Source organism: Pristis pectinata, chromosome 20 (genome assembly GCF_009764475.1).
Source record: "Pristis pectinata isolate sPriPec2 chromosome 20, sPriPec2.1.pri, whole genome shotgun sequence".
Lineage (NCBI taxonomy): Eukaryota > Metazoa > Chordata > Chondrichthyes > Rhinopristiformes > Pristidae > Pristis > Pristis pectinata.
Window position 1 is genome coordinate 30024234 of NC_067424.1, and position 12281 is coordinate 30036514.

General features: G+C 40.0%; 1 protein-coding gene across 1 annotated transcript; it reads left to right on the plus strand.

Annotated features, from left to right (window-relative positions):
* Positions 1 to 165: 165 nt before the first annotated feature.
* Positions 166 to 12223, plus strand: rps10 (ribosomal protein S10). Its single transcript, XM_052034647.1, has 6 exons — positions 166 to 252; positions 1027 to 1176; positions 2446 to 2620; positions 6623 to 6688; positions 11635 to 11690; positions 12141 to 12223. The coding sequence occupies exons 2-6, from the start codon at positions 1027 to 1029 to the stop codon at positions 12177 to 12179; spliced, it is 486 nt and encodes a 161-aa protein (XP_051890607.1). The 5' UTR covers positions 166 to 252; the 3' UTR covers positions 12180 to 12223.
* Positions 12224 to 12281: the final 58 nt, after the last annotated feature.

Below are 12281 nucleotides of genomic sequence, written 5' to 3' on the forward strand. Positions count from 1 at the left end.
CGCATCTCCTTCACCACCCGTGCCCAGGTGGGGCACTCCGCCTTCATCCGACTGTCATTCAAAATAAACCACCTGTGATATTGACGACGCCGGTTGCAGCTCTGCTGGAAGGTTATTTTGCCAAATAAAAATGTTTGATTTAAAACAGGCGCCTTGCATGGCCTCCTTGCGTAAGCCCCCTGCTGGGGGGAAGAGCGGGCGTGTGCGCATGCTCAGTCTTTCCGTGCTTCAGGTCCTTGACGAGCGCTGAAGGTGGGTTGTGGGGACCCTGGAATCGGCGGCTATCTCCGGCATCCCGCTCCCTGTGAGCGGCTGCAGCGCTGCAGTCACCCCCACACGTCCCCTGCATGGATTCACTCCGTTATTTTCATGATATGTGCATTAAGGGGATAACTTTCGCCGTTGGTTACCGGCTGTGGGGAGGGTTAGGCCTCAGGCTGCAGAACAAGTTGCAGTCACACATTTCTCCGGGGCGTTTGTACTTGTAAAAGTTTCCTTTCACCTTGTCCCGTCGCCGTTAATGCTCAGGGTTAATTTGGTGTTTTATGCCAGACTGCAGGCACCATCAGCGTGAAGTGTTTCTGTGGTACAGTCGTTTAAAAGTTGAGTTTCTGTTACAACGGGTGTTAAGTGTTTAATATGGCTTATTGTATGAATATAGGCAGGGGAAACTTCCCGAAAAACCCGCGATATGTGCAGAAGAACATAACTAACTAGTTTTAAGTTATCCTTTCATAGTCTTTGAGCTACAGGATGTAAGATGCTTGCATTAAAGCCAATATGTATTGTGGCTCGTTTACTTTGGATATTTTACCATTAGTGTGGATTTGCTGGCTTGATCAGGAACTGCTCTCAGAATAGTAGATTTTAGGGTATACAGTTCCAACTATAAAAACTAAAAGGTAGTGAAAATTATATTGAGTGGGAATGAATTATTAGATTCAAAGTCATGTGAGATTAGCTGACAGAAGAATTAAACTTTTGTAATATTCAAATATTAATGAAACTGAATTTGATTTATTTCAGATGCTGATGCCCAAGAAAAACCGTATTGCTATCTATGAGCTCCTCTTCAAGGAGGGTGTAATGGTAGCAAAAAAAGATGTGCATATGCCAAAACATCCTGAGTTGGCAGACAAAAATGTCCCTAATCTGCACGTAATGAAGGCCATGCAGGTATAGTGTTCCGAACCAAAGCTTGGGCAAGTTCAGCCCAGCATGTTTTCCTAATTTAGCATTATTGCATTATATTAAGTTCTGGTTATCTGCTTACTTGCAAGATCTGCCATGTATTACTAGGATTGTTTGCAAAAGTAGTGTGTTCCTCCAGAGCCCCTTCCTGTGGTGTCTGGTAAATCCTGATTGATTGCCGTGTGAGGGATTGCATTTGATGTCTTGTACTAGCAAGTAATGAAATATTAAGGATTGGCGTTGGGGCATGGGTAGGTTTGCAGATGGAGCTGGGGTTCAGGGTGTTTTTCTATTTCAGCTTGTTTTGCTGAAATTTGCATTTCAGTTGTATCTATGGAGAAGTTGACTGCAGTATGTCGTTACAACCCTGGTGGTTTTGTCAGCAGCTGTAGTGGCATTTGTGTTTTATGTTTGTTATCCCCACAACAATTCTGTGCCCCTAACCCTTTCAAATAACAAGGGCTCAGTCTGTTACATTTTCACAGAAACTTACATCACAATTAGTTATTTGTTTTTTTAATAATAAGGTAACAGTTGAGATATCCTGCACTGATGGGTGGCATTGGACTGGTTTATGTTTCAAAGTCTAAGCTCTGTGGAAAATACTTTAAAAGTTCAAAGTAATGGATATGGAGCTTGTGATTAGTACAAGGACCAATATTGAGCTCCAAGGACAATAATTTATATAGTGCCTTTTAACTTGTCAGAAATATCCTAATGGTGTTTGTTCATAATAGCAGTAGCAAAAAAAGCAAATTTCAATAAGTAAAAACTATTTATGTCTTAGTCACCATAAAAATAAAAAAACCTGTTCCTTCCAGCATTCTGATGTTTTTGTTATTCCTTTTTGATAACAATATTGGTGTTACATCTGTCCAAATTTAGAAATATATTGTCAGTTACAAAAAAGGTATGTTGCATCATGGTAGGAACATATTTAAGCTACTGTGTAATGACGAAGATAAATTAAACATCCTCCACTGTAGTTGATAACTGAAATCTGGTTAGCTATCTTGTGTGTGATCTGTAAGTATCTGAACCAGTTATTTGAAGGTCTATAATGATAGTAAGCCAAATTGCTCTTTAACATTTGAAACAATGGATTGGATCCCAGATTTAATTCCAAATCAGTGTGTTGCTGCGGTTAATGGTGCATGTTAACAACTTTCTTTTTGGAAGATCAAACTGTTACCATAAGCACTTAAAGTAGTTATTTAAAAAAAATCTGACACACAAATTGTTCTTTGTGAACAGTCTTTGAAATCTCGTGGTTATGTGAAGGAGCAGTTTGCTTGGCGACATTTCTACTGGTACTTGACCAATGAGGGCATCCAGTATCTACGTGACTACCTTCACCTTCCTCCAGAAATCGTGCCTGCTACCTTACGTCGCCAGACTCGTCCTGAGACTGCAAGGCCAAGGCCTAAAGGTAACGCTATCATGGTTTTAATCCTGCAGTTGTTAGAAGTATACCACCTTACCAAGAGTTCTGATTGTATAATTTTATAAGCACTTTATTATTTGTTTTCATTTTTGTTAGTCCTACTAGTTGTGTGCCTTTTGCCTGATTGAGAACCTGACCAGCCTGCCTTTTTCTACACTTACACTTAAGATTACCAAAAGCTGAGTGGTTTTAACCCTTACAAATACTGTCAAATCATCCAACACCCTTTTGCTTGCCAGACTGTGTTGGACCCATGAAAAACTCCTTGTTTTCAAATACATCTGTGGGTTCAGCCCTTTTCTCTGTTCTGTAACCTTCTTTATTGCTCTGCATCTGACATCTTTATCATTCCCAAAATCAGTTGTTCCACATTGGTAGCTATGACTTCACCTGTGAGGGACCTGCCTGCTAGAATTCTTTCCTCCACTCCCCCATTTTATTTCCTTTTTCTCTTGTCATGTGCTACTTTTACAAAGCTTTTGCTCAATGTCCCTGATATTTAAATTGCAGATCATCAATTTTTGTTACTGCTGCTATGAAGTATGTTTTACTATGTTTTAAATGGAAGTTTCCAAATGAAAGCATACTATATTTTGGGGAAAGTACTCTTTTGTTTTCTTTTAATTTGTGGTTAAATTAGACCTTGTTAACAGAAGAAAGAATTTGAGATTCTGGGGTAAATGAAAAATATAGTTGCTTCTCCAGAGATTTTGGATTCACTGGTTCAGTAGTGATTGAGAATGGTTTTGTGCATTTTGTTAATGTTCCATGGCAATTACTAGTGAGGGTTCAAGAGTTGTTTCGCCTTGTCTTCAAGCTGAAGAGGTCATAAGTACTTGTGCAGCAAGATTCCTATTCATCTAGTTCAAAACAGGTTCTCTCTGTTACTGCTGTGCATTACCACAGGCCAAACAAATTGTGTTGCCATCATAGAAATAGTTGGGAGATATATTTATATTTTTATTAATTTGGAATCAGGGTATAATGTGAAAGTTAGAAATAAAAAGAGAAAATGCTCAGCATTGGGCAGAAACAATTGAGAAGAGAAACAATTAAAAGTAAGTTAGATCCAGTACATCAGTAAAAGTTTTCTTAACTGGGGAGGGGGGGGGGGGGGTGGTGGGTAGTGGAAATCTGGAACTCCAAAAAGCTCTTGAGACCTAGTCAGTTGAAAACTTCAAAAGTAAGATTTAAAATTTAGCAACACAGTTGTCAAAATGTCGGAGATTTGCAGAACTTTTAAGCATCAAAGCAAAAGGACACTGGTGCTAAAAATCTAAAATAACAAAATGCTGGAGATGCACAGCAGGTCACACAGCCTGTGTGGAGAGAAAGGTGGGTAATGTTTTGGATCAATGCCTTTTCATTAGACCGGAGGAAAATTCTAATTGAAATGTTAATTATTTTTCTCTCTCCAAATGCCCCTGACCTGCTGAAATATTTCCAGAGTTTCCTGATATATTTCGACCTGATTTGGAGTACTCTGAGCACTTTGGATCTACTATTTAAAACAGAGATGCTTGCTTTGGAGTCAGGGTCATGTAGATTCACTAGATTGGTTTGGATTTTTTGAATGTGACTCATTGCCCATGTTGCCTATTGCCCTCCCCTGAACTTTAACTGTTCTAGATTGGAAGGCTGATCTTGCTGTTCCAGGCAATTCTGGAGGTGTGTGATGAGGCTCTGCTCATTGAGGATCTTAGGTGAATCCATGATGTGGGCAAGATGGGGAACCAGCTCTGCCCACGAAGTCCCACTGGAAACAATGGGTAGACGACAAAGGTGTAGCTATGGGAATTCGCATGGTACAAACTTGTGCCGTCTCTTTGTGGGATGTCCAGAACGCTGCTTCTTTCAGTCCTGTTCAAGCTCAGTCCTTAAACTACTTTTACATTACGTCAAAGTTGAGTTTACTGTTATATGTACAACTGCATGTAAGCACAGATGCAATGAAAAACTTACCTGCAGTACCATCACAGGTACATAATATTAGATATATAACCTTCACAAGAAAAACATAAATTATGCAAGAAGAAACAATTAGAATGAAAAAGCAAAGTCCATTGTAGTGCAAAGTGGTCATAGTGTTGCTCTTACTGAGATAGTGATTAGGGTTGTATGGGTTGGTTCAAGAACCGAATGGTTGAGTAGTAGCTGTTCATGAACCTGGTGGTGTAGGACTTCAGGCTTCTGTACCTCCCACCCCATGGTAGGTGCTGAAGATGGCATGGCCCAGATGGTGGGGATCTTTTATGATGTTGTCTTCTTGAGGTAGTGCCTCATGCAGATACTTCCCATGGTGAGGAGGGCTGTGTTCATGATGTATTGGGCTGAGTCTACTGCTCTCTGCAGTTTCTTGTGCTCCCATACATTCGAATTGCCATACCAGGCCATGATGCAACCAGTCAGGATTGATTACTGCATTGGTCCTGTTTGGTGCATACATGAAGAATTGTAATACCATTACCTTCGCTGCCAATTTCCACCCTGCTCTCACTTTCAGGTAGTCCACATCTGATACTTTATTGACATCTCTACTTGTGGGATAGGCTAGTGACTGATATCCAATATAAACGCACTGACTCCCACAGCTATCTCAACTACTGCTCCTACCCTGCTATACATGAGGACTGCATTCTATCTTCTTGTTCCCTAATCATAAGTCTGAGTTGAACAGCGTGGAAACAGGCCCTTTGGCCCAACTGGTCCATGCCGACCAAGATTCCCATCCCGTAGTCCATTTGCCCACGTTGGGCAATATCCCTCTTAAAATTTTCCTATCTATGAACCTGTCCCAGGTACCTTTTAACTGTTGTTAATGTACCTGCCTGGATTGGAAGGTGGATCTTGCTGTTCCAGGCAATTCTGGAAGGCGAGTGATGAGGCTGTGCACATTGAGAGGATCTTAAATGAATGTGCGATGTGGGCAAGATTGAGAACCAGCTCTGCCCATGACTTTTAAGTTGACCAAATCTTAGCATCTTTGCTGCTTCCCCTTGTAGGGATGTGCTTGCCTTTATATGCTTCCCTCTTATCAGATGTTGTTTTTCCTTCTAGCAGCTGCTGTCAATTTGCTTTCAACAGGTCATGTCTTGTACTATTGAAGTCAGCCCTCCCCCCGCCCCCCAATTTAAAACCTTAACTTTGGGTCCAACCTTATCCTTTTCATACCTATCTTAAAGCAGACTGAATTGTAGTCACTGTTTGCAATGGGTTCCTCCACAGACACTTCCTCCTCATGCCCATCCTCGTTCCCTAAATAAGTTACAGAGTACAGCTCCCTCCCTATAGGACTCTCTACATACTTTAAAAACCCTTCCTTGATTCATTTAAGATTCCACCCCATCTCAGCCCTTTACACTTAAGGCAATTCGAGTAAGTATTAGGAAAGTTAAAATCGCCCACTATGACAACCCTATTGCTTTTGCATCCTACTGCTGTTTGTCTACATATTGTCATTCCAATATAGGCCTATACTGTAATCTCATCAAAGTGATTGCTCCTTTCTTATCTCTAAGTTCTATCCCCATAGGTTCATTTTCTGATCCATCCAGGATATCCTCCGAGTACTGCTGTCAGGTTGTCCATGATCAGCAGTGCAACACCTCCTCCCCTTTTGGACCCCTACTCCCACCCTCTTCTTCTTTCTCCTCCCCCCCCCCCCCCCCCCCCCCCACCATGCCTGAAAATACCATATACCCAGGAACATTAAGCTACCATTCCCTTGGCCACGTTTCCATGTTATGGTATCATAATCTTTTTTTGTTTCCATGCTGAGTGCACACTGGCTTGTGTGTTTGCCTACAATACAGCAATGACTATATATTTTAAAAGTACTTTATTGCTTGCAAAATTTTCACTTGGATGTAAGTTTGTGCTTTTCTAATCTTTCATTTTTACAACAAATTTTTGTTATTGCAGCTGCTGTAAGCTTTAATTTTTAAAATCCAGCAACTAATCTGTAATGGTACACATTTTGTTTTGCAGGTCCAACTGAGGATCGGCCTCGTCTTCGTGAATCTGACAGAGACAATTACAGGCGGGCTACTCCACGTATGTGTTGCAACTTATTCATCATTAGTCTTGGAATGTTATGATTAAATCCAGGCATATGGTTTGTGTATAATGCAAACAATAATTGGAACAACAATATAAAAGGTTTCTCAGTAAAGAAAACACTTCACTTTTGAATATAAATCAGAGACACATTCGGCACAACTTTGTGGGCCAGAGGGCCTGTATGTGCTGTAGGTTTTCTAGTTTCTATAAATTAGTGTAATTTGCACTTTCTGATAACACCAACACTCTTCCAGTCAGATTAATCTAGCACGGCAGAGTTTGACACATTCAAACGGGAGAACAGCTGGAAGTGGAAGGCAGAAAATTAGTGAAAGTAAGAGCAGACAAAAGTTAGAAAATAGCATATGTTATTCTTGCATAAGTCCTGTTGCAACTATAGTGGATGAGACAGGTGAGCTGAAGGTAAGGGTTGATGCATGGAAGTTTATTTTAATTTAGAGGAATGGCAGGTTAACATTCCTCCTTTTACAGTTTTCAGATGAGGGGGAGAAGGGCATTTTAAAAAAAAAATTGGGTGACAATGTTGGTTAAAGAAATGATCACAGTTATTGGGTATTTTCAATTACTGTAGTAATAACTGACAGTGTAGAGGCTAAAAATGGTGTAGAGTTCCCAAATTGCACTCGGAGAATTTTTTTTTAGCCAGTATTTTAGCAAGTCCAACAAGGTTGGTGGGACAGAGGATTGCAATTCTGTATGTAGTTTTGGGAATGGAAGTAAAAGAATTGAGGATAGTCAGCTTGTATATATTGTAGGAACTTGATTGAAATTTTGAGGAAATAACAAGTGTCAATGGTGGTGCATTTGATAGTGTCCACTTGGATGATAGCAAGGCTTTTAAGGTCCCACATTGCAGTCTGGTCAAAAGTAAAAGTCCATGAAATTTGGGGTAGAGTAGCAACTGGAACCTGCAATTGGCTCAGAGACAATAAGCAAAGATAATGATTGTGTATTTTTGTAATGAGGTTACCACAAGCATTCCACAGAGCTTTGATTCCCAATCCCTTTGTATTAAGGATTTGACGTTTGTGGGAGCTATGGTAGACATTTACACATACAAAATTGTATAGTTGATTGTATTTGGGTAGAAAACTTGTATTTGCTGCAATTCAGAGAATTGTTGGGTAAAGCATTTGGGGAAGTGCAGCAAGGCAAGAGGGTAGAAAATAGTGCTGTGGTGGAATAAAGTAACCTTGAAATGGATGTCTGCAGTACCTGTTTTAAAAAAGTGCATGGGCTGCCTTCTTTCATTGACCAAGGCAGAATACTAGAGTTATGCTGGAACTATAAATATCACTGTTTTGATCATAACTGCATGAATTTCTGGGGGCTGCATTGCAGGAAAGATGTCATTGCACTGGAGAAGGTGCAAAGTAGATTTACAAAGATACTTTAATGACGAAAGAATTTCAGCTGTGAGCAAAGACTCTAGTTTGAGGATGGTTTTCCTTGGACGGTCTGAGGAGATAATTAAGGTGTATAATATTGAGGGATCTTGGTGAGTTGGGCCCTTCAAGCCTGTACCACCATTCAATTTACTTTAGCTGAGGTCAAAATACACTGGCATAGATTTAGAGAAATGGAGAATTTAGAGGATAGATGAAGAAACTTCAGATAAATATTTATTAAATGATTTTTGTAATTGTGGATAAAAGACATCTGGAGGCTTGTTAGTCCCTGTAATTTGACTTGAATACAAATCTGGAGGGTGGATCACCTAGGATATCAGCTCTTCTGAGGCAGCTTGACTGTTCTATTTGGTGGTTCTGCATTTACTTCTGTCAATTTATTATTTTGCATGGAATTAAAGTGAGAGTATCAGGATTTGGGTTTCTAGCATCTGTGAGGAGATTTTCATTTCTGGTTACCACAGTCTGTTTTGTGGACCTTTTGCAATGGGTACCTGTGGAAATGAGAAGATGAAGGATGTGATTTTTGAGTATTTATTGTGTGGGTTAAGAATGAGTGGATTTTGGAGATTTGCAAGTGTCAGACTCCTGATGAGATTGTTGGAAGATAGCAAACATGTCATGTGATGGAATTTGCACATTAGTTCAAAAGACATGATCTTGCTCCTGTCCTTTGTCCTGTACTCAGGATTAGAGCTAGTTGGAAACTTCTTGCAGTTTGGGGAGATGTTTGTTTGCCCTCATTGAAATGTTTAAGCTGTCTCTACTTGTAGTAGCATAGAGTTTGTCTAGGTTTGGGGTGGTTCCTGATCTGGTCACATGTAAGAGTTCGTATTGTGTGACTAAAATTTATGATAACTTGTATATATTAAGTGCTAACTTAGATGTTGAAATTTTTGTTACCTCTATGGATACTATTTTCCTTACTTCTGAATTTTTTTCAATTTGTACCATTTAATATCTGAGGCCAGATTCATAATAGCTGTTCCACAGATATGGTTGTCACTGGGCAGGTCAAAATTAGAGTTTGCTTCATTAAGTATTAAGTTTTTGTGCTGTTTTGTGATAAGGCAATGAAGATAGTTGTTTGTGGCTGCATGGATTACTTACAGATTATTGGGTGATATAAAATCCCTTCATGTTGCAGCATATTAAGCGTGTCACTGAGGATTAACATTTTCTGGGCCTCAATTGCAGTCATGCCCATGTTATCGCCACACAGTGGGTCTAATGTGCAACTCCATCACATTTGAGACGTGCCCTGCTTCCATGTGAGCTTTGTTGCATTTTAGGCTACTGTTGTCCAGCCTCTGCAGATGAAGCTCCTTTGCAGTAAAGTTTTTGAAATTTCATTACATGATGTAGATAATTACTGCAGAAAAGAAGCCAGTGGAGACTCCCACATCCAGCATCTGCTGGGGGAAGAATCCTCCAACAGATTGATGCTCCAAATTACAGCATCTGCAATCTCTTGTGTCCCCACATCCAGTACGTTTAACTTTGCTAGTGTTGCTGATTCTCTGAACTCTTTGCAATCACCTGATTAAGTTGTACAAGTGTATACTATTTATTGCTCGGTGTTTCCTGCAGATTCCACTTGGTTTGGGTCATTAACAGTCAGCAAATCAGAGTTTAGCTTTAATGTTCTCTGCTTGTATTGATGCTGATGTTGCAGTCAAGTTTGGGGTTGTCTTTCTGGCAGGTGAGAAAGTATGAGGAGCAGCACTGAACAATATCTGCAATGCAGCCATAAACTCCACTCCTTCATGCAGTATGAGTGACATTATTGTAATTTATTTCTTTCTCTGACTGAAAGAAAGGCATAGTTCGAGGCATGTGGCACCTCATTGAATGCCTTACTAAAATCTATGTAGACCACATCTACTGCACTACCCTCATCAATCAGTCTGGTCACCTCAAAGAACACTATCAGGCTTGTGAGACATGATCTGCCCTTCACAAAGCCATACTGGCTGTTCTGATCACACCATGATTCTCTAAATGCCCATAGACCTTATCTCTAAGAATCCTTTCCAACAGCTTGCCCACCACAGATGTAAGGCTCACTGGTCTATAATTCCCTGGACTATCCCTACTACCTTTTTTGAATAAGGGGACAACATTTGCCATCCTCCAGTACCATTCCCATGGACAATGAGGACTCATAGATCCTAGCCAAAGGCTCAGCAATCTCCTCCTTTGCCTCGCGTAGCAGCCTGAGGAATATTCCGTCAGCAGCCTGGGGAATATTCCATCAGGCCCTGGGGACTTAACTGTCCTAATATTTCTACCAGCTCCAACACATCTTCTCTCTTGATATCAACATGTTCTAGAACATTACCCTCACCAACACTGTCCTCAGCATCATCAAGGCCCCACTCCTTGGTGAATACTGAAGAGAAGTATCCAGTGAGGACCTCACCCACTTCCACAGCTTCCAGGCACATCTTCCCACCTTTGTCTCTAATCGGTCCTACCTTTACCCCCGTCATCCTTCACATAAGGAAAACCCCAAGGCATTTTTCACAACCCTACTTGCCAAGGCTTTTTCATGTCCCCTTCTTAAGTTCCTTCCTTGCTACTCTATATTCTTCAAGCCCTATCTGATCCTTGCTGCCTACACCTTGTGTATGCTGCATTCTTCCTCCTAACTAGATGTTCCACCTCTCTTGTCACCCATGGTTCCTTCACCCTGCCATTCTTTCTCTGCCTCACCGGGACAAATTTATCCCTAACATCCTGCAAGAGATCCCTGAACAACGACCACATCTCCATAGTACCTTTCCCTTCAAAAATGTCATCCCAATTTACACTCGCAAGTTCTAGCCTTATAGCCTCATAATTTGCCCTTCCCCAATTAAATATCTTCCTGTCCTCTTTGCTCCTGTCCTTGTCCATGACAATGCTGAAGGTTAGGGAAAGGTGGTCACTGTCCCCCAAATGCTCACCCACTGAGAGATCTGTCACTTGACCAGGTTCATTACCTAATACTAGATCTAATATGGCATTCCCTCTAGTTGGCCTGTCAACATACTGTGACAGGAATCTGTCCTGGACACACTTAACAAACTTTGCCCTGTCTAAGCCTTTGGTACTAAGCAGGTGCCAATCAATATTTGTGAAGTTGAAATCTCCCATGATAACAACCCAGCTATGTCCATAGCTGATGAAGAACATTGGCCTATTCTTGGTGAAGAAGCAATTTAGGGGTAGGTGAGAGCTAATGAATCTCAATTTTAGGATAAATAAATCCAGTATTTTATACTCATCTGATTAAGTATGACTACTGTTTCATTTGGCTTTTGGAATAAGCTATTTAGAAAGAAATTATGGTTGGTTGCTTGAACTCTTGTATTCTTGAGGGTGCCACTGTGTTGATTCTAATATCTTGAATGTTATTGATTTGGGTATTGGTCTTTTTTTAAAAAAACAATTAATAAAATCTACATGTGTTTTAATCCATTGCAATAAACTAAGTTTTTAAAAAAAACATTTATTTGGTTTATCTAGTTGGATCAGACAAGAAGGCTGAAGCTGGTGCTGGAGCAGCCACAGAATTCCAGTTTGTAAGTTTTTAGCTTTTTAATATTGTTTTCATTGAGGGAAAGGTTATTTTAAAATGCATTGATCTAGTGGCCCAAAGAAAGACCGTATCTTGTAGGTCCAGAACAGTCCATGTGAAATTTGAAGAATTCATGTATTCAACAGCTGTTTAAAAATATTAATTTTGGGTGTGTATACTTTTTAATTACAAATTACACCCTTTTAATTGTACTGCAGCATTCCATCATTCTAGTAAAGAAATTTAATCATCTTGCAATGAAGTAAAATCCAATTTGCTAAAGATGTATTCATTAGCCCTTTTGATTAGAGTATTGCATTCTCCAAACATTGAATAGAATTGGTAAGTTAGTACAGTTTTTTCTTTTGAATGTTATTGTATGAATTAGCAATTAGTATTTTCTTTAGTATTTGCAGTTTGCAAATTGCCAACTGTGTTACTGTTTATTTTACAGAGAGGTGGATTTGGCCGTGGTCGTGGACAACCTCAGTAAATGTGTACAACTTGTTCTGTAAAATAAAAGTCAATTGAAATGTATTACAGATCCATGTTCATTCTTTGTACCTGAACTAATCTGCTTTGGTTGGCTCTGTAG